At 38.9% G+C, this 21,730-nt stretch overlaps 6 protein-coding genes across 11 annotated transcripts; 4 read left to right on the plus strand and 2 right to left on the minus strand.

Annotated features, from left to right (window-relative positions):
- The first annotated feature begins 251 nt into the window (after positions 1–251).
- Positions 252–2,041, plus strand: LOC112181844 (bidirectional sugar transporter SWEET3). The gene is made up of 6 exons (XM_024320241.2): positions 252–514; positions 643–679; positions 771–993; positions 1,118–1,279; positions 1,398–1,517; positions 1,609–2,041. The coding sequence occupies exons 1-6, from the start codon at positions 478–480 to the stop codon at positions 1,783–1,785; spliced, it is 756 nt and encodes a 251-aa protein (XP_024176009.1). The 5' UTR covers positions 252–477; the 3' UTR covers positions 1,786–2,041.
- A 439-nt stretch (positions 2,042–2,480) lies between these two features.
- LOC112172497 (pentatricopeptide repeat-containing protein At2g13600) lies at positions 2,481–4,785 on the minus strand. The gene is made up of 2 exons (XM_040513186.1): positions 2,852–4,785; positions 2,481–2,773 (listed from the first exon to the last, which is right to left on the minus strand). The coding sequence occupies exons 1-2, from the start codon at positions 4,193–4,195 to the stop codon at positions 2,516–2,518; spliced, it is 1,602 nt and encodes a 533-aa protein (XP_040369120.1). The 5' UTR covers positions 4,196–4,785; the 3' UTR covers positions 2,481–2,515.
- Positions 4,786–6,597: 1,812 nt separating this feature from the next.
- On the plus strand, positions 6,598–8,520 carry LOC112172507. Its single transcript, XM_024309879.2, has 3 exons — positions 6,598–6,991; positions 7,613–7,864; positions 8,124–8,520. Exons 1-3 carry the CDS (start codon positions 6,635–6,637, stop codon positions 8,424–8,426), a joined length of 912 nt encoding a protein of 303 aa, XP_024165647.1. The 5' UTR covers positions 6,598–6,634; the 3' UTR covers positions 8,427–8,520.
- Positions 8,521–9,730: 1,210 nt separating this feature from the next.
- LOC112182719 (phosphoribosylamine--glycine ligase) lies at positions 9,731–11,894 on the plus strand. Its single transcript, XM_024321254.2, has 2 exons — positions 9,731–9,865; positions 10,127–11,894. The coding sequence occupies exon 2, from the start codon at positions 10,183–10,185 to the stop codon at positions 11,728–11,730; it is 1,548 nt and encodes a 515-aa protein (XP_024177022.1). The 5' UTR covers positions 9,731–9,865; positions 10,127–10,182; the 3' UTR covers positions 11,731–11,894.
- On the plus strand, positions 9,731–16,197 carry LOC112182726 (polypyrimidine tract-binding protein homolog 2). 2 transcript variants are annotated; one of them, XM_024321263.2, is made up of 11 exons: positions 9,731–9,865; positions 12,278–12,482; positions 12,578–12,787; positions 13,545–13,607; positions 13,695–13,768; positions 14,074–14,169; positions 14,402–14,459; positions 14,870–14,974; positions 15,069–15,150; positions 15,278–15,390; positions 15,558–16,197. In XM_024321263.2, exons 2-11 carry the CDS (start codon positions 12,297–12,299, stop codon positions 15,894–15,896), a joined length of 1,326 nt encoding a protein of 441 aa, XP_024177031.1. In that variant the 5' UTR covers positions 9,731–9,865; positions 12,278–12,296; the 3' UTR covers positions 15,897–16,197. The 2 variants fall into 2 exon arrangements, with proteins under 2 accessions (XP_024177031.1, XP_024177045.1); XM_024321277.2 differs by lacking the exons at positions 9,731–9,865; positions 12,278–12,482 and adding an exon at positions 12,929–12,989 and having other exon boundaries at positions 12,633–12,787.
- A 95-nt stretch (positions 16,198–16,292) lies between these two features.
- On the minus strand, positions 16,293–18,644 carry LOC112182758 (abscisic acid receptor PYL8). Of its 5 annotated transcripts, none has more exons than XM_024321301.2 (5): positions 18,538–18,644; positions 18,416–18,453; positions 18,137–18,298; positions 17,216–17,431; positions 16,293–16,882 (listed from the first exon to the last, which is right to left on the minus strand). In XM_024321301.2, the coding sequence occupies exons 3-5, from the start codon at positions 18,269–18,271 to the stop codon at positions 16,664–16,666; spliced, it is 570 nt and encodes a 189-aa protein (XP_024177069.1). In that variant the 5' UTR covers positions 18,272–18,298; positions 18,416–18,453; positions 18,538–18,644; the 3' UTR covers positions 16,293–16,663. The 5 variants fall into 5 exon arrangements, with proteins under 5 accessions (XP_024177069.1, XP_040368418.1, XP_040368419.1 ...); XM_040512484.1 differs by having other exon boundaries at positions 18,385–18,453; positions 18,538–18,589; XM_040512485.1 differs by having other exon boundaries at positions 18,137–18,336; positions 18,416–18,581.
- Between the last annotated feature and the right edge of the window lie 3,086 nt (positions 18,645–21,730).

Consider the following 21,730-nt stretch of genomic DNA (forward strand, 5'->3'; position numbering starts at 1 on the left):
GCACATCTATTGAAAAAATAGGTGCATGTTTTAGAACGAAAAAAAGCAGAAGCCACTTAACTTAGCTTTTACTTTATATTGCATATGACATGAATTACCAAATCACTCCAAAAAAGTTGATGAAATCTGATAACATATTCTGCCAGTCACTAGAGAAACCACAAGAAATTAGCAATCCAGCTCATGTGTTGTTCTCCAATTAATCTCAATGTCAAAAACTAGGACACAAGTCTACAAGGATCAACGTCTGCTTTAAATAATTATATTGAAGAAACAAAAAAAGCTCTAAACTTGATAGTGCCAGTTATTTTCATCCACAAGTTCATATAGACACATGCAGCATTTCTAGGACGTACTACTAGTCCTTGCAATTTTCTATATTCTCTTCTTATCTGCCTATATATACATATCTCTCAGTCTTAATTGTTTGTCTTCTATTTTTGTGTTAATATTAACCATTTTCGCAGGACAGAAAACATGGGAGAGAGGCTGCGATTGGCAACTGGGGTGATGGGTACTCATTAGTCATTCCTATGTTTAATTATTTCATTACAGATAGATTTATAAATGACTAGATGTAGCGCGCAATAGGCTACCAGTTAATATACCATGTTAATTTGCCTGTTGTTCCCTTTCATGCAGGAAATGCTGCTTCTTTGTTGCTTTACTCGACTCCCATGTAATTTTGTCTACACACTGCTAATTTGATTTGATTTAATCCAGAGAAAATTTCATGATTAGTATTAATTACTTTATGATGTGCTTTGCAGATTGACTATGTCAAGGATCACAAGAAAGAAAAGTACAGAGGAGTTTTCATGTGTACCTTACATCACTGCATTGCTCAACTGTCTCCTTTATACTTGGTATGGATTGCCTGTTGTAAGCTGTGGCTGGGAAAACTTTCCAGTGGTCACCATCAATGGTCTGGGAATTCTTCTTGAGTTCTCATTCATTCTCATATACTTCTGGTTTGCTTCACCTACAAGAAAGGCAAGTTTTATGTTTCAGTGTATGGAACTTTCTGGTCAAGTATGTACGGTGCATGAAATCACTAATCAAATATGTACACATATGTAATGTTATATGATCAGATCGTAGAATTCATTGATTGCAGATGAAGGTAATTGCAATTCTGATACCTGTTATGGTCATGTTCTGCATCACCGTTAGCATCTCAACCTTTGTTTTCCATGACCACCGTCATCGAAAGGAATTTGTTGGAAGTCTAGGGCTGGTGGCCTCTGTAACAATGTATGCCTCTCCACTGGTAGCTGTGGTAAGCTATTCTTGAACTCAATCACAGATAGATTTAACAAATTATGAGTAATCGGTTTGTTTTGAAATTCAATTTTGTCAAAATCCTGCCTCAATCTTGTTACTTTAAAAAATTGCAGAAGCAAGTGATTGTAACAAAGAGTGTAGAATTCATGCCATTCTACTTGTCTTTCTTCTCATTCCTCTCTAGTTCACTTTGGATGGCATACGGACTACTGGGCCATGATCTCTTTCTTGCGGTTTGTATAATATTAATCTAAACCAGCTTTCTTTATAGTAACAAATCGAAGTATGAAAAGGAACTAACACAATATGGTATCAACTTGGCAGTCGCCTAATCTGGTTGGAAGCCCATTAGGAATATTTCAACTACTGCTCTACTGCAAGTACAGGAAAAGGGAAATGAAAACTGTGGAATCACCAAACAACTGGGATGTTGAAGAGAATGATGAAAAATCTAAACAGCTGCAGATTGTGATTAGTGAAAGTGCAAATGGCAAAAGTTGAAGAAAGTGTACTAAGGTTCAAATAGATTAATCCTCCATCTCTTTTTGTGCGTGTTTTGTCCAACAATTTAGGTCTGTAAGAATAATAGTTATATCTGAACCATTAACTACATAATAGCGGAGGGTTAAAATACTAGTCTGTCACCTCACCGGTATCAATAACTATCAGAGGAAACAGTGAAAGCAGCTAAAATGTAACTAAAGAGCTCTTTGTTGTAAAATAAATTTCTTATATATAGTGTGCCAATTGTGTAGTATCTTCAAAATTTAGTGAGAGAATTTTATTTTCTTGTCTATCCCCAAAACAATCAAAATTACCTTTTTAAAAAAGAGTTGACGTTACCTCGAAAATTGATGAATGCCAAAGCAAAACCAGAAGAGCAGTCTCTATAGCAGCATCAGCATAAAGAGTTATAGAAGTCAAGAAGAATACCTCAAATCATTTCTCCTGTGCGTAAAGAGTTAACTTCGCTGAATATGTCCTGTGAACCTATTCAGCATTTACATATTCATTAGCAGGTTAGGTTCAGGTATATCACCAACTCTTCATGAATATGTCCTATGCAGGTTAGCTCATGTACACTAGCCAAGTAATGAGAACCATGGAACTTAAACAATCAAACGAATTCTATGCTCAGGTAGAAACTAAACAATGAGTAAAGAAACTTATGAATCAAAAACCATGTATATCACAAAGGAATGTATAGAATAAACAGCTGTTGTGAATGTGGTTATAGAATATATGTTGCATAGATAGAACTAGAGTTTACTGTTGGCATATAAACAGAACCAAATTCAACAATAGAGTTCATATTTGCTGTCAGATGCTCCAAAGTTTTGTAAATCATGGTACAATGAGGATGGTTAGTATCTTGTACAGAGAATTGATGAACTTGGAAATTCAGCCGAATCCAACTGCATCCAGGATCCTTTTTTGCTTTCAATTTTCTCAATCTGTTTCTAGCGTTGATCTTCTCCTCAAACTTCCCCTGTACAGCATATATGTTGGATAAAATTACATAAGCAGATACTGGCTTGGGATCCAAACTACACATTTTCTCAGCTACCTGCTCAGCGAGTTCTGTGTCCATCCACAACCAACACGCATTGAGCATTGCTCCCCAGATAACTCCATCTGGTTCAACGGTCATTTCTTCAATAAAATCCATAGCTTCTTGTAGACGGCCAGACCGACCAAGAAGATCTACTATGCATGCACAGTGTTCCAAACTTGGGTTTATCCCATAACTTTTTTCTATTAAGTCATATATTCTCCTGCCTTCATTGACTAGGCCAGAATGATTGCAGGCAGACAGAACCCCAAAAACAGTAGCAGCATTAGGGATGAATCCTTGCTTTAACATTCTCTCAAACAACAAAACTGCCTCAGAGCCAAGCCCATGTTGTGCACACCCATTAATGAGAGCTGTCCAAGCTGCCACATTGGGTGAAGTAATGCTGTTAAAGGATGTTTCTGCATCAGTGATGCACCCGCATTTCGAATACATATCAATTAGAGAAGTTCCAACATATACATTCGATTCAAATGGTGTCTTGATCAACTGGGCATGGAGCACTTGTCCCAACTCAAGAGAACCAAGGCATGAACAGGCATGAAATAGAGCAGCGAATGTTGATCTTGTACGGTCTATTGATAATCTGCACATTGTAACATATAGTTCCAGAGCCTCCTCATGTTGCTGATTATGAATATAACCCGACATCATGGCACTCCATGTCACATGGTCTCTTTCCCCTTTCGTTTCTTCAAAAAGCTGTAAAGCCTTATCAATCTCACCATTCCTGGAGTACACAGAAATCATTGTATTGGAAGAAACTATAGTTCTGTGCTTCATACACTCAAATAACCTCTTTGCCTCATTGACTTGATCCCTCATCGCATAACCTTTAATCATCAAATTGTATGAAACTGAATCCTTCTCTTTCACTCCATCAAAAACTCTCTCTGCATCTTCAATCCTACCCATCGATACAAGCCTCCCTATATATGCATTGGAAGCATTTAAACTCGGGTTCTCCATTCCTTCATAAACTCTCTTGGCAAAGTCCACAGCTTGGCAATCACTATAGAACTCTATCAACGCAACACTAACAAATACATCAAAATCAACACCACATTTCACTGAAAGGCCATGAATAACCATCCCTACCCACAGCACTCCCAGTTTCCCACAAGCCCTTACAACAGAGTCGAAAGTAAACTCATTCGGCACCACCTCACCACTCTCCCTCATCAACCCAAACAACTCCAACGCCCTCTCACACCCATCTTCCCTCTTCACATACCCCGAAATCAAACTACTCCACGCCGCAACATCCTTCTTCGGCATCCTCTCAAAAAACTCCACAGCACTCTCCATCAAGTTACATTGCACATAACCAACCAGCATCACCCCCACAACAACTCATTCCCCCCACGCAACTCCTCAAAAACCCGCTCAGCTTCCCCAATTTTCAAACAGCTAGCGTAAAAACACAACAACGAACTCCCCAGAATCTCGAACCTCTCCAACCCGGACTTCACCACCAAACAATGCACCTCCATTCCCTCCCTCAAACACCCGGAACGCGCGCACGCTCCAAGCGCTGATGTTACGGTGGAATCATTTGGTCCTACATTACCACCACCACCACGATGCATAGCCGAAACCAAAAACAGAGCGTCCCCGAATCTGCCCCACTTCGAGTACCCGGAAATCATGGCGTTCCATGAGACGACGGTTCGGTGGGGCATTTCGTCGAATAGTTTGCGAGCAATGTCGAGTTGGCCGGTTTTGCAGTGGCTAGTTATGGAAATGTTGGTGGAAACTATTGCGGGGAGGTCAGTTTTTGGTGGTTTGTAAAGGGTCGAGAAGCGTTTGAGGTTTTGTTTCCATTGGGTTTGCTTCAGTGTTTTGAGTACCAGCATTTTCAGAGAGGCGGGAACGATGGCTCGCGCTCGGTGATGGGGTTCCTACATGTTTGCCGCTTAAACGCAGCGTTTCATTCCTCCCTTTTGTTTTTGTAATTTGTATGTAAAATTAGAAGCAAAACCTTTTTTAAATTTTTTTTTTTATCAAAAGCAAAATTACGAGGCCCTCGGGTTAGCCGAAATGCCCAAGTAATAAAGAGTTGATAAAAAAATGGTCTTTCTAAATGTATCCAGCAAATTTCTATGTAGACCCAGCCAGCAAATTAATTTTTCATGAAAAAACAGTTATATCCTCGTACGAAATGACAGTAACAGTCATGGTGAGCTTGAGAGGCCCCGTCGATGTTGAGTTTCATCCTTCCTGAAGGTGGGCAACGCCACTTAGCACCAACTCGTTTTGTCTTCTTTGAATGAGTTGGTATCACTTTCTTATAATCCTCCAGAAATTTATAAGCTCCTTGAATCATGAACAAAGGGTTAAATAACCCTTGCCTCCATATTATATTGTTTCTGTCAGACCAAATAACCCAAAACATGACCAAGAATAATTCCAAAGACTGACCATGCAGCTTCTTGAACATCAACCTAACCCAATCACCAAGGGATAAATGCAAATTATCAGCCAGAATGAGTTCTTTAATTGATACCAAGTTAGCAACACACCTTAATTGCAGAGCACCCATGAACAAATGTTTCCCATCTTCGACCAAGTCAGAACAAAATACGCAAGCCAAATCTGGGAGCTGCACTCTTTTAGAAAGCGCCGCTCTTGTGGGTAATATTTCCTTCACTAGACGCCAAGCATGCATATGGATTTTTGGGGGAACTTTAACTTTCCAGAGTCTCTTCCAAAACACATCAGTTACACATCCTAACAGAGGGTTTCCAGTTTCTACTCCAAATGGAGATGTGGGTTTTGTTGGGTGCAATTAGTAAGGGTATTATTGGAAAAGATGTTGGGTGCAATTATAAATTCTATCATTTTGCTGGATGTAAAAAACTTGCTGGGTCTACATAGATATTTGCTGGGTACATTTAGAAAGACAAAAAAAAAACAATAAAAGTTATATATTTTTGTACCTCAACACATTTTCTATTTCGGTTTGGTTTATCAATTTCTTAACCAGTTTCTTTTCATTTCGATAGTGTATTGCCAAAAATTTTTAAATTGTTCTAATATAACTCATGAGAGATTCTCACAAAAAAATTATGAGAATAAATTTTTGGTCCAAAGAAAAAAGTACAGTCTAAGTGCATTCATATGGCACGAGAAGGAAATCAAATTTTGGTAAGATGGGATATGAATCGTAGTGTGGACAATCATAAGATAGGGGCTAAACTCTTTAAGTTTGGCTGTTTGAGCTTATAATGACTAATTTGCTAGTATTTATTATTTGAAACTGCAGAATAAAGTGGAAGTATTTACGATGATTTTAAAAATATTAAATTAATTTAAACGGTGAGAAAATATTGAGAATTGAGTTATAATTAAGTTCATTCTCACAATTTTATATGTAACTCGGCTCGACCGATTAGAACCAACGTCCCTTATAGGATCGGACCGAGCCGACCCATCCCATTGATTGAACCCTATCTTATATTTTAACAAAAAATGAAAAAATCCATTATAATTTGAATGTGACCAAAAATTGAGGACCAAAATGCATTAGAAAAATAAACTTGGAAACTCAGCCCCGAACCCCCGATACGCGTCCAGCGGTCTATTATTAAAACCCCTTATACAAGCGGCCTCCATGCACGAAGCCACGTACCCTTTCAGATTTGCACAGTTTTGTTCTTGACTGGTTCTAGTCAGAAAATCAAACAAGAAACAACAAGAAATTGGTACACACTTTCTTTACATTTCTGTACAAACTGAGGTCCAAGTTTCTCAGTCACTGAAAATCACGCAGCTAAAATGGTGAAGCTGGCATCGGCGCGAGAGGCCCGAATGTACGGGCCGCGGCTGAGCCGGAACCGCGCCGAGTACATAAACGCCGGGCTCTATGTCTTCGCCACCGCGGTGCTGCTCGGCGGATTTGTGGCTGAGCTGTCGAAGGAGCCAACTTCGGGTCTTGTTCTTTTGCTCATAGGGTTTGCGCTGGTTTTTATAGTGAATTTGCACGATCTGTTGGCCCATCTGGCCGGGTTCGATTACCGGGTGAGGTTGATGGAGCTGGACTTGCAGCTTGCGGTCGTTGAGTTTGCGGTTCCAGTGGTGCAGGCTTTGGGGTCGCTTCTGTGGTTCTTGGCCATTCTTTTCCTCTTCATTCAGGTACGAACATGTTCATATCTAGCTAATAATAAATATGTTGTGTGTGTTACATACAAGTAATTAAGTTCCATTACGGCATGTCGGCATTGAGCTAGTTTTGTATTCCCCTAAACTGATGGATCACTATGAAATGCTAATTACACAAGAATCTTAAAGAAATTGTAATGAAATACACATATATAAAGGATTTGAGAAACTTTGATTGAGTTCAATGTGTTCGAATAAAAAAAAAAGTGCAGACTTTTAGTAGGAGATATGAAGCTTCTAAGTGCATTTACTTTGCAACAAGATAAAGCTCAAATCTCTGCTCTGCTCCTCTTTGTTCATCCTTGTAACTAAAACAAAGAACATTGTGAGTTTTCTTCAATATTGATCATATTCTTAATGTTTGTACTTCGCGTACGTGGTCATATATATATATGTTTTAGAAAGTTTGACCTCTCTCGATCAGTTATCTTTGTTTTTCTGATCAAGTACCCAATAATGTCCGATCTTGTTTGTGGTCGGTTAAACTAGAAGATGACAGTTTGATGCTAATTGGACTACCGTATACTGCAATAATATTAGTTGTACTCGATCATCAGTGATGACTTTTGATATAGTGTGCACAATTAACTGCAGGCTGAGAAAGGATATGGCTACTACAAGCTTGAGAAACATGCCATGAATATGCTTGTTGCTGGCCCTGTTTTATGGTTGCTTGGTTCAATCCACAACTCGTGTCAAATTTATGAGAGATCAGATGGACACGTCCAGATCTTGCAACAGAGTGTACAGATTCCATTTCTCATTGCTAGTGTATTGTTCATAATAGGCGCGGTTTTGAATATCCTTGATCAAGGAGGAGTAGTATATCATGGCCTGGAGCTATTGGTAAGTTAATTGCCACAAGTAATAAGTTCTTATTACTTATTAGGGTCCGTTTGGTCATGTGTGCTTCTGGGGGCGTTAAAGCACTTTTGGTAGCATTTGATGGAATTAGCTAAAAGTGTTTTATGGGTTATAGAAGCACATTTTAGTACTTTCAATGTGCATTTCCACTATCACTTGGTTCTCTGCACCAAAACATACTCCCTGGCTACATGAGCACTGTTGAATGGACCCTTAGCTACTCTGGTTTTATGATTTGCAGGGTGGGACTTGGATATGGATGGGCATATTCGGTAGCGTATTGCTCCTTGTCGGAGGTTTGGCAAATGTGGTGAAGGTGTTCAAGATGCAACAAATGGATGACAGCGCCATCCTAAGGCTCGAGAAGTTGAGGGGAGGGGCACAGGAGCGACTCGGTCACGAAAGGGAAGGGCAGGTTCCTCTTATTCTAGAAGATCAAAGGAGGAGAAAAAGACAACTAGCCCAGCAGCAGCAAGAACCAAGTATCCATATTGCAGCACCACAGCCCACTCCTTATAAAGATGTTCTTGTTGGTCAAAGTTAATTTGATTAGTAGTTAATGGTACGTTATTCTTTTGATCCAAAAGAACTCAGTTTCAAACATGTCATTCAGTACATGCTGGTATTGATTAGCAACTGTTTCAGTCTTCAAGAAGATTTTGCAATACAGTACTCCTTATAGAACGAAACCCTTTGTTTTGAGGACCAGCGTGCCGATCAAACGTCGATCTTAAATCCAAATTTTTAGACTCTGAATGAAAGATTATTCGGTGTAATCCAAGTTAATGTGGTGTATATATTACTTCACTTGAATTTTGCCGGCCATGAAGTCTGCTATGAGGATAGAGGCATAGAGCTAAGAAAAGCTGCAATGAAGAATCTTCGATATTTGTGAAACTGTAGTCAAGTAACACTCGCATTATAAAATTCAAAGCCACTTATACCAACTATTTGATCATGATCATAACAAATTATTGGATGAAATTTCAAACGTATGATGTAATGCAAGAGAAGAGGGTTATAGATCTTGAAAATTCTATCCCACTTTTAAGATTCTGGAGATGTAATCACGTTAAGTACTGATTGTTTTTTGTGGTGTGTGCTCGATATATTGAACCGATTTAATGGCTCAATCTCCATAATTTTTAATATTTTGATGCACTTGCGCGCTGGCTGACCCAGCTATTTTGGTCCAATTGAAGTTTTGAGTACTTTTTGACATGGAAATTATTTACATGTCAGCGATGAAGTTTTCATATTAATAAGAGAATCGATCATATCAAATAAAAAGCCGATTGACGACTTTCTCATAAAATCCACCATTTGTAATATGTTCTATCCACTCAATCTAAAGGTCTGTTTTCATTTCTTCGAGCCATATTCAATTCAACTAACATGAACAAGGAAAATGATGTATGTGTGCAATTTCATTTGTATATAAGCAGAACACTCATTACATGCTGATGAAAGCTCGAGAAGTATTCTTTATTTCTGTCTCTTTATTTGATTTGATTTGGGTCTAAGTTGATTGAAATTTACATCATGTTCAAAGCTTAATTTAAGCTTTCTTTAAATCCAGAATCTAGATTTTACAAAGGAACTGAAGATTAATGAGATAAGATGAATTGACACTAGAACCTTCATTTTTTATTCTTCTCTCTCTTTTTGTCTGTGCTAACGGTATTAACTGTTGTTAATAGTCTGTTGTTAATAGTCTCTGATACGTGTCAAATTTTTATTCGTGCGACAGGGTCGGGACATAGAATTCGGGTTAAACCCGTTTTGTCTGACCCGACCCGCAAAAACACCCATCCCTACTAGTATCCCAGTCACACCTCCACTCTCTTCGTCCTTTTTCTCTCTAAGCTTTACCCTAATCCCTGTGCTGCTCGGTCTCAGCCTCTACGGCCCCGAACGGCGACGACTTTGGTTCGAAGAAGGAATCGCAAACACTCCAGAGCTCATCTCCTTCGGATTTCTCAGGTACCTAATTCTTCCCTAACCTTCAATCGCTTCCGATTCCGCAGTCAGTTTTCTCCGAATATCACTTTTAATCTTCAACATGCATGCTTCTGTTGCCTATTGGATCTTGATATGAAATAGCTTTTGGTATTTAGCTTAGGAAATACTTAGGGTTTAGGTTTCGGATGAGTATTTTGCCCTTAGTTTTATTTGAATACAGCAATATATGTGTGTGTAGAAGCATATAGAAGAGTATGAATGATTGAATGGTTAAAACGCCAGGGAGGGATTTTCCAGAAGAAAAAGAAGAGAGAAGGGGAAAATTCGGTGTCGTAGAAATGGGTTGTGCAACATTGAACCTGGTTGGAGGTGCTTCTGTGCTGAAACTCAATGGAAAAACTCGAGGAATTAGCTCCCCGAAGCCGTTCCTATCCTTTGTGCAACCCATCCGTCCTGGCCGTATCAACGGGGTAGGCACTTCCCCTCTCACCTGTGGTGCGTACAAACCGCGGCCGTGCATTTCCCTTTGTGCCCGAACTATTGCTGGTGCATGTGAAGAGGAGAGGGTGACGGTTTTGGTCATTGGTGGAGGGGGAAGGGAACATGCTCTTTGCTATGCGTTGAAGCGTTCCCCTACTTGTGATGCGGTTTTTTGTGCTCCTGGCAATGTTGGAATTTCTAACTCCGGGGTTGCTACTTGTATTTCGGACCTTGATATCTTTGATAGCTCGGCTGTAATTTCCTTCTGCCACAAATGGGGTGTGGGGCTTGTTGTTGTTGGACCCGAGGCCCCTCTTGTTGCAGGTCTTGTGAATGATCTACTTAAGGCTGGAATTTATGCTTTTGGCCCGTCATCTGAGGCTGCTGCTTTGGAAGGATCCAAGAACTTTATGAAAACTTTGTGTGACAAGTATGGAATACCTACTGCTAAGTATCAAACATTTACAGACCCATCTGCTGCAAAGGAATACATAAAAGAGCAAGGGGTACCTATTGTTGTTAAAGCAGATGGATTGGCTGCTGGAAAAGGAGTTATTGTTGCAATGACTTTGGATGAGGCTCTTGAAGCTGTTGATTCAATGCTTGTAAACGATGCTTTTGGTTCTGCAGGTTGTCGTGTAGTTATTGAGGAATATTTGGAGGGGGAAGAAGTGTCTTTCTTTGCGCTAGTCGATGGAGAGAATGCTATACCTCTGGAATCAGCTCAGGACCATAAACGGGTTGGGGATGGTGATACAGGACCTAATACTGGTGGAATGGGTGCATACTCACCTGCCCCCATCCTAACAAAAGAACTTCAAGATTTAGTCATGAAATCCATCATTTTCCCCACAGTGAAAGGAATGTCTGCAGAGGGCTGCAAGTTTGTTGGGGTTTTGTATGCTGGGCTCATGATTGAGAAGAAGTCTGGCCTACCTAAGCTAATTGAGTACAACGTGCGCTTTGGTGATCCAGAGTGTCAGGTTCTGATGGTTCGGTTGGAGTCTGATCTGGCACGAATTCTACTTGCTGCTTGTAAAGGGCAGCTAAGTGAAGTGTCTTTGAAGTGGTCGGCTGGGTCAGCGATGGTGGTTGTAATGGCGAGTAAAGGGTATCCGGGGCCATACGAGAAGGGAAGCGTGATTGCAAACCTTGATGAAGCAGAGAATGTTGCTCCATCTGTTGTTGTATTTCATGCTGGAACTGCATTGGATTCAGATGGAAATTTGATTGCTGTTGGGGGGCGTGTTCTTGGGGTGACTGCAAAGGGAAAAGATCTTAAAGAGGCACAGGAAAGGGCTTATCAAGGTGTTGAACAGATTAATTGGCCGGGAGGGTTTTACCGCCGTGATATTGGCTGGAGAGCCCTTGCTCTTCTGAAAAACAATTTTGTAACTAGTGGCTAGACTAAGTGAAAGTTTGTACTAGTGCCCATCATTAGAAGAGAAAATGAGAATTTCCATGTTCCTTATCAAATTTCGGATGTTTGACATTTAGCTTTTCTTCATAAGTAGTAACTAGTAACTAGTAACCTTGCTGTTTTAACTGTTGTCTCATCACTTAAAATACCTACCCAATTCTAGTTGTGTGGTGACAATACAATAATTACGCATTTCAAAAAGGAAAAAAAAATATTAAAAATTATGTAAGCATCAAATATTACCTATGCATATGTGGTTGAACAGATGTATACCATATATGTCAATATGTGTATATATGTTTGTATTGTTTGTGGAGGAGGAGATGAAAACTGGTAATCTGTATGTGGACCTTGTGTGTAGTATTGTGCAGTGTAAGCCTTACAGGGGTGTATGTCACTTATGCTTATGTTGTTTGGCTGGTGTATCTAATTAAGATGAAGCTGTATTCATTTTATGCTCCACGACAGAATCTAGTTTTGAAACGAATGTGATGGTCTGGGGAACTGAGTATTTATCAGGTGTTGTTTTGTAGGTGAAGGTTGGCTTCCATAATGGCTTCCGTGTCCAGTCAGCCACAGTTCCGCTACACTCAACCACCATCCAAGGTGCTCCATTTGAGGAACTTGCCGTGGGAGTGTACAGAGGAGGAATTGATTGAGCTGGGAAAGCCATTTGGTCAAGTTGTGAACACAAAGTGCAACGTCGGAGCAAACCGCAATCAGGCTTTTATTGAATTTGTGAGTGTAATAACTGTTTTTTGTAAATTTTGCCTTCTTATCATATGCAATTTTTTTGGTTCTCATTTTCCTTAATATATCTTCAATGTTCGTAGGCAGAGTTAAATCAAGCTATTACGATGATATCGTATTATGCCTCATCGTCAGAACCTGCTCAAGTAAGGGGGAAAACTGTCTACCTACAGTACTCCAATAGGCAAGAAATAGTGAACAACAAAACTGCTGCAGATGTTGCCGGAAATGTACTCTTGGTAACAATTGAAGGTGCAGATGCACGGCTTGTCAGTATAGATGTTTTACACCTGGTAAGCAATTTGTTGGATTTTGTGTTTAGTTAAGGAGGTAAACTTATCAGTATATTAATGTTGGGATTAAGCTACTGCGTTAGGGTTGTAATTTGTGTGGTTCTGGGATGCTTTTGTTTGACATGAATGTGAATGGATCAGCAGGCCGATTTCAAGGAAAAATGTTCAATGGCAGCTTAGTGCATCGGGAGAAAGAGCGCATGTGTGTTTGTCTTCTTTCTCCTTCTCTTACCACTGCCTCTTTCCTCCCTACTCTTCCTCCTCATAATCCTAATCCTACGAGTCTTAATACTTTAGAATGTTTTCATTTCTTCTCTTGTGCACCTTCCTCATCCCGTTTTTATTTCTGCTTAGCTATTTGCTAGCATTTTTCCTGTCACTTTGTTACAACAGGCATAATTGTCTCATACTTTTGGGTTATACTGTAATGTATCTCAAGTCTTCTTTACTCCCAAGTGTAAATATGACCAACATGGATAATTGGACTTTTTATGAAAAACTAGAATATATGCTTTAATAATATCAAATAAAAGATTAATGACATTTTTTTTATTTCTCGACTCAACTGTAATAGCTGCTTTTAAAGATAATACAACCTGTTTCTGCTATATGTTTTCACTGTACCTGGAAAATTAATATTTAGGTCTATAATTAGTTTCCATGTGATTTGTATAGGAATTACGTCTAAAGTTTGTTTGCAAGTTTGTGAGATATACAGTTTCTGGTTATCCTTCTGAAAGTTGGTCCAGTGATGCAGGTATTTTCAGCTTTTGGATTTGTGCACAAGATAACTACTTTTGAGAAGACAGCAGGATTCCAGGTCCCTATTCGTTGTTTACTTCTAAAAGTTCTTAACTAACTTCCATGTGCCTTTGAAGACAATCTCATTTTGGATTTCACTTTTCAGGCACTGATCCAATTTTCAGATGCACAAATTGCCACTGATGCAAAAAATTCACTGGATGGAAGAAACATCCCTAGGTGAGTTATATTCATATTTTCATCGTGATATTAATCTATGATTGTAATAGTCATTCATAGCATTGTGTAAATAAAGGCTAGACACCTGTAGGCTGTTAGATAACCTATAGGTCACAAATGTTTTGTCAGAATTTACCCTGTAGGCTATAAATACAGCGACAGTGTTGGCTATATTGATTAGGTAGTACTGCAGTAGTCTTAAGTTTGGCCATCAGGTGGTCACACATTTTCTGGAGTTGTATCTTTCTTAATTGGGGCAGATGTGCCTTGTAATGGTTTACTGACTTATGTTGCATTTGGTGTAGCTATCTGCTCCCTGATCATCTGGGACCTTGTAGTCTCAGGATAACATATTCTGGACACACAGATTTGAGTGTGAAATTTCAGAGTCACCGAAGCAGGTATTTACATGTTTGTATCACTTTGAAGTTTCTTGGGGAATAATACCTAATTTTAGTTTGCATCCTGCTGAACTTTTTTATGCTTATGCTACCTCTGTCTCTTTTATTTTATAATAACTTTACCACAAATTTAGAAAGCTGTTTTTGTTTTTTATTTTTATTTCTATTTCTTATGCCTTCATCTCTGGTGAGCACTGTTCTCACATGAGTCGAGACCTTTTTGTTGTTTCAGGGACTACACTAATCCTTACCTTCCTGTTGCTCCATCAGCCATAGATGGAAATGGTCAGGTAATGTAGTAAGAAAAACCAATTATTAGATCATACACTTCTGTACCATATGTGTAAGGCTGATGTATCACAGTTCAACTATTCTCTTTGTATTATAGTGTGCTGTCAAAGAAAAATATATATATATATATATATATATATATTCTCCTATGTATGCCATTTTTTTTTTCTTAGTTCGCCTGTAAAATTTCATTTAATATAAGTTTTCTTCACATAAACAACTTAGATTAGCCACTTCCGGTCACTGGCATGATAGGTATTTCTATTAGTTGTTTGGGTACTTATCGAGGAGGAAAAAAGAATCTGGTGCTTTTTCTAGGAAATACTCAAGACTAATGCACACTAGAACATTTTCTAGGAATTCCTTGAGCAGATCATTCTGTCTTCTAATTTGTAATTTATAATTGCAGATAAGTGTGGGCTTGGATGGTAAAAAGCAAGAACCTGAGAGTAACGTTCTTCTTGCATCCATCGAGAACATGCAGTATGCCGTCACCTTGGACGTTCTGCACATGGTATAGCTAATCATATTTAACAATGGGCTCTTTTCTTAATTGACTAGATTTACTTGTTGGGAACTCATCTTTGATTGTCTATTCCTGCTGCTAGGTCTTCTCTGCTTTTGGGCCTGTCCAAAAGATCGCCATGTTTGATAAGAACGGGGGAGTTCAGGCTTTGATTCAGTATCCCGGTACCTTCCTATTTGACTTTTTTTATGGTTTTAAAAAATCAGAGGCCTAGTTCATCACCGGCTATGAATATACAACTGGATGTAAATATAGTGATAGGTTAGGTACTAATTCTGTTATTGCCTGCAGATGTTCAGACAGCTGTTGTTGCGAAGGAAGCCTTGGAGGGGCATTGTATTTATGATGGAGGGTTTTGCAAGCTCCACATCTCATATTCACGTCATACTGATCTCAGCATAAAGGTTAACAAATTTTTAGTTTGAAGATCTCTGTTTTCTGGGAACTCCATTAGTCACTCGCACTTGCATTGAAGAAGATTAGATGCCACTTCTCTTTATTTTTGCTCATCACTTTTCCCATAATGTAGGTCTCCCTGTCTAATGTTCCTTGGTTAATATGCTAATTTCAGGTCAATAATGATAGGAGCAGAGACTATACAATTCCTAACATTCCAATGGTGAACTCACAACCCTCGATTCTGGGGCAACAGCCAGTTAACATGATGAGTCCGGCTGCTCCTCAATACGGTGGTGCTCAGTTTGCTCCTACAGGTCAGGGGATGATGCCTCAACCTTCAGCAGGGTGGGGACCTACAGTTCCCGCGGTTCCTCAGTCCATGCCAATGCAGATGCCTAATCAACCTTACATGCCATCTGGAACAGTACCCTCCCAAATGGGTCCTGGCATGATGCCGGGTGGTGCGCAGCAGCCGAATTTTCCCCCATATCACAATGGTCATGTGCAATAGCGTATCCTGTCATGAATTTCACTGTCAAAGTTATCAGGTTGGTGAGCAATGGAACAAGCCTCTGCATATATACAAGGAAGCATCTGAAGGGGAGGAAGTGTCCATCTGCAGAAGCAACCTACTTGGGGAATATGTCATAATCCCCATTTTCTCTTGAAATTTTGATAGTGAGATTAGTGACTCAAGTACTTAGTAGCCCCCTTCCTGTGTTGCTTAACCGTGGATATTCAATGCACTTTCAAATATTATCATTTGGTACATTTGATTATGCAGCCACAGAATTCGTTGTTGATAAATTGAATGCAGAGATCAATGCCGATGTCGATGGAAATGGGAAAGAATTGTCACAGAATCAATCTTACCATAAGAAAACCCAGCTTCCTTTTCATAAAAATGTAATATGCAATTAGAACTAAATATAAACACTCTCAGCAATCAGGTATACACAACCAAAAATCAGTTGGAACAAAACCCAGGAATACAAGAGAATAGAACCACGGACCTTTTTTCACTCTATTTTTTCATGCACGAAGAGTTACAGAAACCTTTATGACAGCTATGGTCCTTAAACTTCAACGGGAGTTTTGAAATATCATCTTGAACAGAAAACAAAGCAAACAAAAATGAGACATGAATGTGGTGCTGCATGTGTGTGAAATGGAAGCATACTACTGCCAGTCTGTCTCCAAAACCGCCGAGATACGAAAGCTCGGAAGCTTCATCCATGGCAGCTCCCTGCCTCCATCATATGTTCTCAGCTTCAATTTTCAGAGCCGATCTATTGGCTCAGTGTGGTCCTGCACCGCAAGTCTCTCTGAGACATCACAAAGTGATTTGAGATTGCACTGAATCAAAGCTTCTACAAAGTAGCAGGTTTCATCCTTGGTGTTCCCCTCGGGCACATCAACCACAAATGACTCGATCACCACAGTCCCTGGTCTTCCATCAATGATCTCTGGATGGAGGGAAATGATTGAAGAGTAGTTCTGGGGAAAAAAGAATAATAATAATGAGAACTTGAAAGCTGAGTTATGTAGATTAACAAAGCAATTTAACAGCTAGAAGCAAGCTCAAACTGTAACTCTTCTAACTAAGCGCAGCACTTAGTGCACATAGCGTGAGGTGGCATAGTTAGCCCGGAAGAGCCGGGGGGGTGTTTCCTGAGCAGCCTTAAAGAACTTACATTAAAACGAGGATACTCCAGTGAACAATGAAACTTCACTTTAAAATTTTGAGGAGATGATCTATTAAATTTAATCATATAAAATGAAGGAAAAGGGAAGAAATGGCTAGATCATAACAAGGAAGAGTGTCCATACCCTAAGTCTGTGATCTCCTCCGATTATTTTAATGCTAAGAAGATGCTCGTCATCATCAAGAAGCTCCAACCTCTCAGTACTAGTGGTGGCAGGAAGCCCAGACTTAACATCAACTTCTCTGAGACTTCCAATCTCAAGATTTCCCTGCACAACACACCTGCTCACGAATGGCTTGTACTTTTGGGGTTGATCAAACCGTCTTACCAATGACCAAACCTGAAAGAAACAGAACGTTCACATTAGCGAAAGACATAAGCAAACCACACCAAAAAAACAATAGTAGTACCAGTAATTTTACATGCCAAATCTTGACAAATGTAGCATTTGCATCCAATATTTATCAGTAAGACTTGTGTCAAATATTAGAATGAGGTGAGGATCTCTCTCTCAAAGCACCCTAATCCACCATTTTGCTCGGAAACAAAATTTTCAGAAAGCTAGTAACACCTTAATCTCTCTCTCCTAATAAACCAAAACTCAAGTTAATGAATCTTCCAATTAACTTAAAGCAGCAATCTTTTCCTCAAGTGGGATCACATAAAACAATCAAACTTCCCTTCTCGTCGTTTTTTCAACTAAACTCTCTCAGCAACCACCGATTGCCATGCTCTCCATTTCACACACCGACTCCCTAACCCCAAACTCCAACCCTGAATCTCTCTTTACCGATAAAAACCAATACATAAACACAAGCACACACATACCGACCAAACAATATGTTACATAATTCAATATTGCCGAAACACCAATCTCAGATCAGAACAAACACAATTAGACACACACCACCTAGCTTCTCGATTCCAAACAAATCACCTATAAATATTCAAATGCATATCCATACAATAACGAGATGTGAAATCGCCAGTAAATATTCAAATGCATATGCATAGAAAAAAAACCAGAGTCAGTCAAAGTAAGTACAAGGTGAACAGGGGCCTTGATGTGCCTGACGAGCGTAGAGCTACACTGATGATCCTTCAGCTCGTGCCTATGGTGCCTCCTAATGTACTCATTAGCACCTCCTCCTCCTCCTCCATTCTTATTACTCCCATTCATCTTCCTTCTTCTTTCTTCACTTCCTCTCTACACAACAACAACAACCAGAAATGAATGAGACCAATCTGCCAACCAGAAATAAATGAGACCAATCTCCAAACTAAAGCAGAGACCTTTAGCCAATCTCCAAACTAAAGCTTGTACCTTTAGCTTCAGCTCTGTTTCTGCGCTCTGGGATCACACTGCAACAAACAAGGAAAGTGGGTCAACTCAGTTCCAGTTGGTCAGAACTTGTGAGAGAGATAGAGAGAGAGAGAGAGAGAGACCGCCATAGAAGAAGCACCTCAGGCCTCCCTATCATCCTCAGGACCTCATCACCTATCTCACCTTTAATACATTAATAATCAAAACATGACAACTCTTTATTAATCTGCAACTTGCAATATTTTTTGTCTCTAATCTCAAATAAAATAAATCGATTCTGATTTTCATGCTTAAATGCCCCTTTTATTCTGCCGTAACTACGACCATGCCATTGCTTGTCTTTTTCTTACTAGTTTATCTTTTTGTCTCTGTTTTATGTACGCAATCTAATGGATTTATCGATCTTTTAGGGTTATTCGAGCGGAGTTTATGTCACACGATTAGTTTAGGTGTGAAGTACTGGCGATGATCATCATGACAATGATCTTACAACTTTTAATTGGTAATTCTACTAAAGTTTTCAGATTTCGTAATTATCTATGAGCAATAAGCATAAAAAGAAATTACCACAAAAATAAAACTACACAGAACTTAAAGCACTCGCTTTTACTTCTATCTTGTTATAGAGTAGTGGTAGGAAGCTTCACCGTGAAGACAGGAGATCTGGAATAGAGCCAATTAGATCCACAACTGAGATAGAGTCATTCCGAGAACCAAAAGCTTGAAGGATGTGTTATGTTTTTGAGATTTTTTTTTTTTTTTAAAAGGGTTTGGAACCCAGCCTAGCTGGGAGGCTCAGCCCCACACCCGGTTCCGTTTATTATATTAATAGTAGAATTTTGCAATGGGGGGGGACATAAAACGTGAACCCCATGCTACAGAAGAACAATTACAATAATCCTCGTAGAGTACATCCTGAATAATAGCAGGAGTCTCATCTAACCAAATATCATCTAAGCCAGAAATACTAGCAAGATGTGCAAGCCTATGTGCAACACCATTTGCTTCACGAAAAATATGTCGGATTCTAACTTATTGAAAAGCAGAAGTTTTTGAGATTTTATGTGAATTAATTTGCTGCGAAAATGCAGTTTTTGTTAATTTATTAAACGAAATACATTTCGTGCAATTGGTCAGGGGCTAATCTGTCTGTTGACATTGGAAGTCTTAATAATCAATGACCCCTCCTTTCCCCATTCAATTAATCTTTGATTGCTTAACTGTTCGGCTGGACGAGTGACATTAAGACTTTCCCTTTAGTTTTTTTCAGTGGCCTATGGTGCCTAAAGAGTTGAGGTCACATGGGGGCTTCAATGAATAATGGATAACACCCACGGTAGGTACATAAATATTATAGAATGCTTACCATTTTAGTGAAGCCTTTTATAATAAAAGTAAAACAAATATTTGTGGTTTCATTTTGTTCATGTTTGTGTTTGTCTGTCCTTATTTAAACAGAACAAAAACAAAATCTTTGACAAAAGCATGACATTAAAACAAGGAAAAATTAGTATGGATCATAAAAAAGTTCATTAGAGATTTTGGTATTTTGTTAATTAAAACATATTTTAAATCTCATGTGTGGCCAATAATGAGATTAAGAAACATGATAAATTGAATATAAATTGGGCCTTGCATGGTTTGGCATGTTTGAAGGTAACATAGAAGCACATGTAGAATGTAATGGGATAAATTGGAAAATCATTTAAAAAATTGAGTCTTAATTTTTGAGTTCAGTCGGTTTCAGAATTGTTTAAAGATTATTATTGGAGGGTGAGAAATTAAGAACATGCGGTTTTGGAAAAAAAATCGAGTGTGTTATAGCCAGGGACGGAACCAGGAATTTAAGTTGAGGGGGGCTAAATTTCTCTTATCTTGCAAGTTCTTCTCCAAGTTCATTCTTTTTTTTTGTTTTGCTGCACAAGTATAAGAAACAGAAGCCCAATTGCATTTATCTTCATGTAGAATGTGCAGCAATTATTAACAAAACTTGTTTGAGATTGTAATGGAGAAAATACTAATAGACTTGGATAATAAATTATGATGATGACTTGGGTAATTATTCATTATCTATTAGATTTTTTTTTCAAATAAAAATTAAGGGGTGCTGCAGCACATCCCAGCACCCCCTTAGTTCCGTGCCTGGTTATAGCCCCATAGTTTTGAGTAGAATTTATAGTTTGAGAGTTTTTTTTTTCTCATTTTTTTTATGAGAAAGTTACGATTACAGTTTTTACATAATCGAGACATGAACTATTATAGTTTATGATTTTTAATTTTGTTTGTTTCACATTGAGAATAAATAAACAATATTGTATCTAATATTATAAATTACTAATTAGAGCCTAAGCAACATGAAAAAAAATCGGAGTCCTAGGATGATACCAATGACTAAAATCATGTAACATGAAATATTAATACGTACATCTAGTGCCTTGTAGAATTTTTCTTTTGTCACTACCGAAAATTAATGTGCACATACATTAACGTATCATCATAAATAAAATGAAATCGATAATTAATTATTGTTACCTCCTCTTGCATAGATTTTGAATTTTTACATCAAATTATCACCTCAATGTACATAAATGGCCGAACTGTCAAATCGGAAGAGGGTAAAGTGCATAAAGGAGCATATGTTATTAAACAAAGGAGTAAAAACCACACACCACAAAGAAGAATGTGGCGAAATTTCTTCTAATGTTTTTTTTTTAATATAAGTTGATTGTTATTCAATAACCAACAGCCAAACGGCCATAGCTTACAAAACTTACATAAGAATTCTGGCAAGAAAATCCGGTAAAACCTTGTGAGGGCAAGTTTGTGCTTTGGATTTCTAGCAGCGATAGCCCTCTTGATAGAGCGAAGACCAGGCCCAAAATCGATCGAAGGCGTGACCCAGGAACAATTTTGTTGTGACTAGCTGGATGGTAACAGTAGCTATTTGGCTTGACGATAACGGCAGCTATTTAGCTTGATGATAACAGCAGCGATTTGGCTAGCAGCTACTTGGCCTGACGATAACAGCAGCTACTTGGCCTGATGATAACAGCAGCTACTTGGCAACGAATTAGACTTGAGTTCATAAGAGCAGGGCTTATATGCAGGAAAGGTGTGGGAGCTAGATGCATGAGAGTTTAGCAGAGAGAGAGAGTTCCGGCAACAACATGGTTCTGGGTTTTGGGTTAAGGTTGGTTGGGAAGAACATGGGTTTAGAGACAAAGCTTGGTCTCTTGCTTGTTGCTTCTGGGCTGTTGTGGCCTTTTTTTTCCTACGGCAATGAACTCGCCCTTTATAGACGGGGAGGATTTGTGC

This window comes from Rosa chinensis, chromosome 1 (assembly GCF_002994745.2).
Source record: "Rosa chinensis cultivar Old Blush chromosome 1, RchiOBHm-V2, whole genome shotgun sequence".
Taxonomy (NCBI): domain Eukaryota; kingdom Viridiplantae; phylum Streptophyta; class Magnoliopsida; order Rosales; family Rosaceae; genus Rosa; species Rosa chinensis.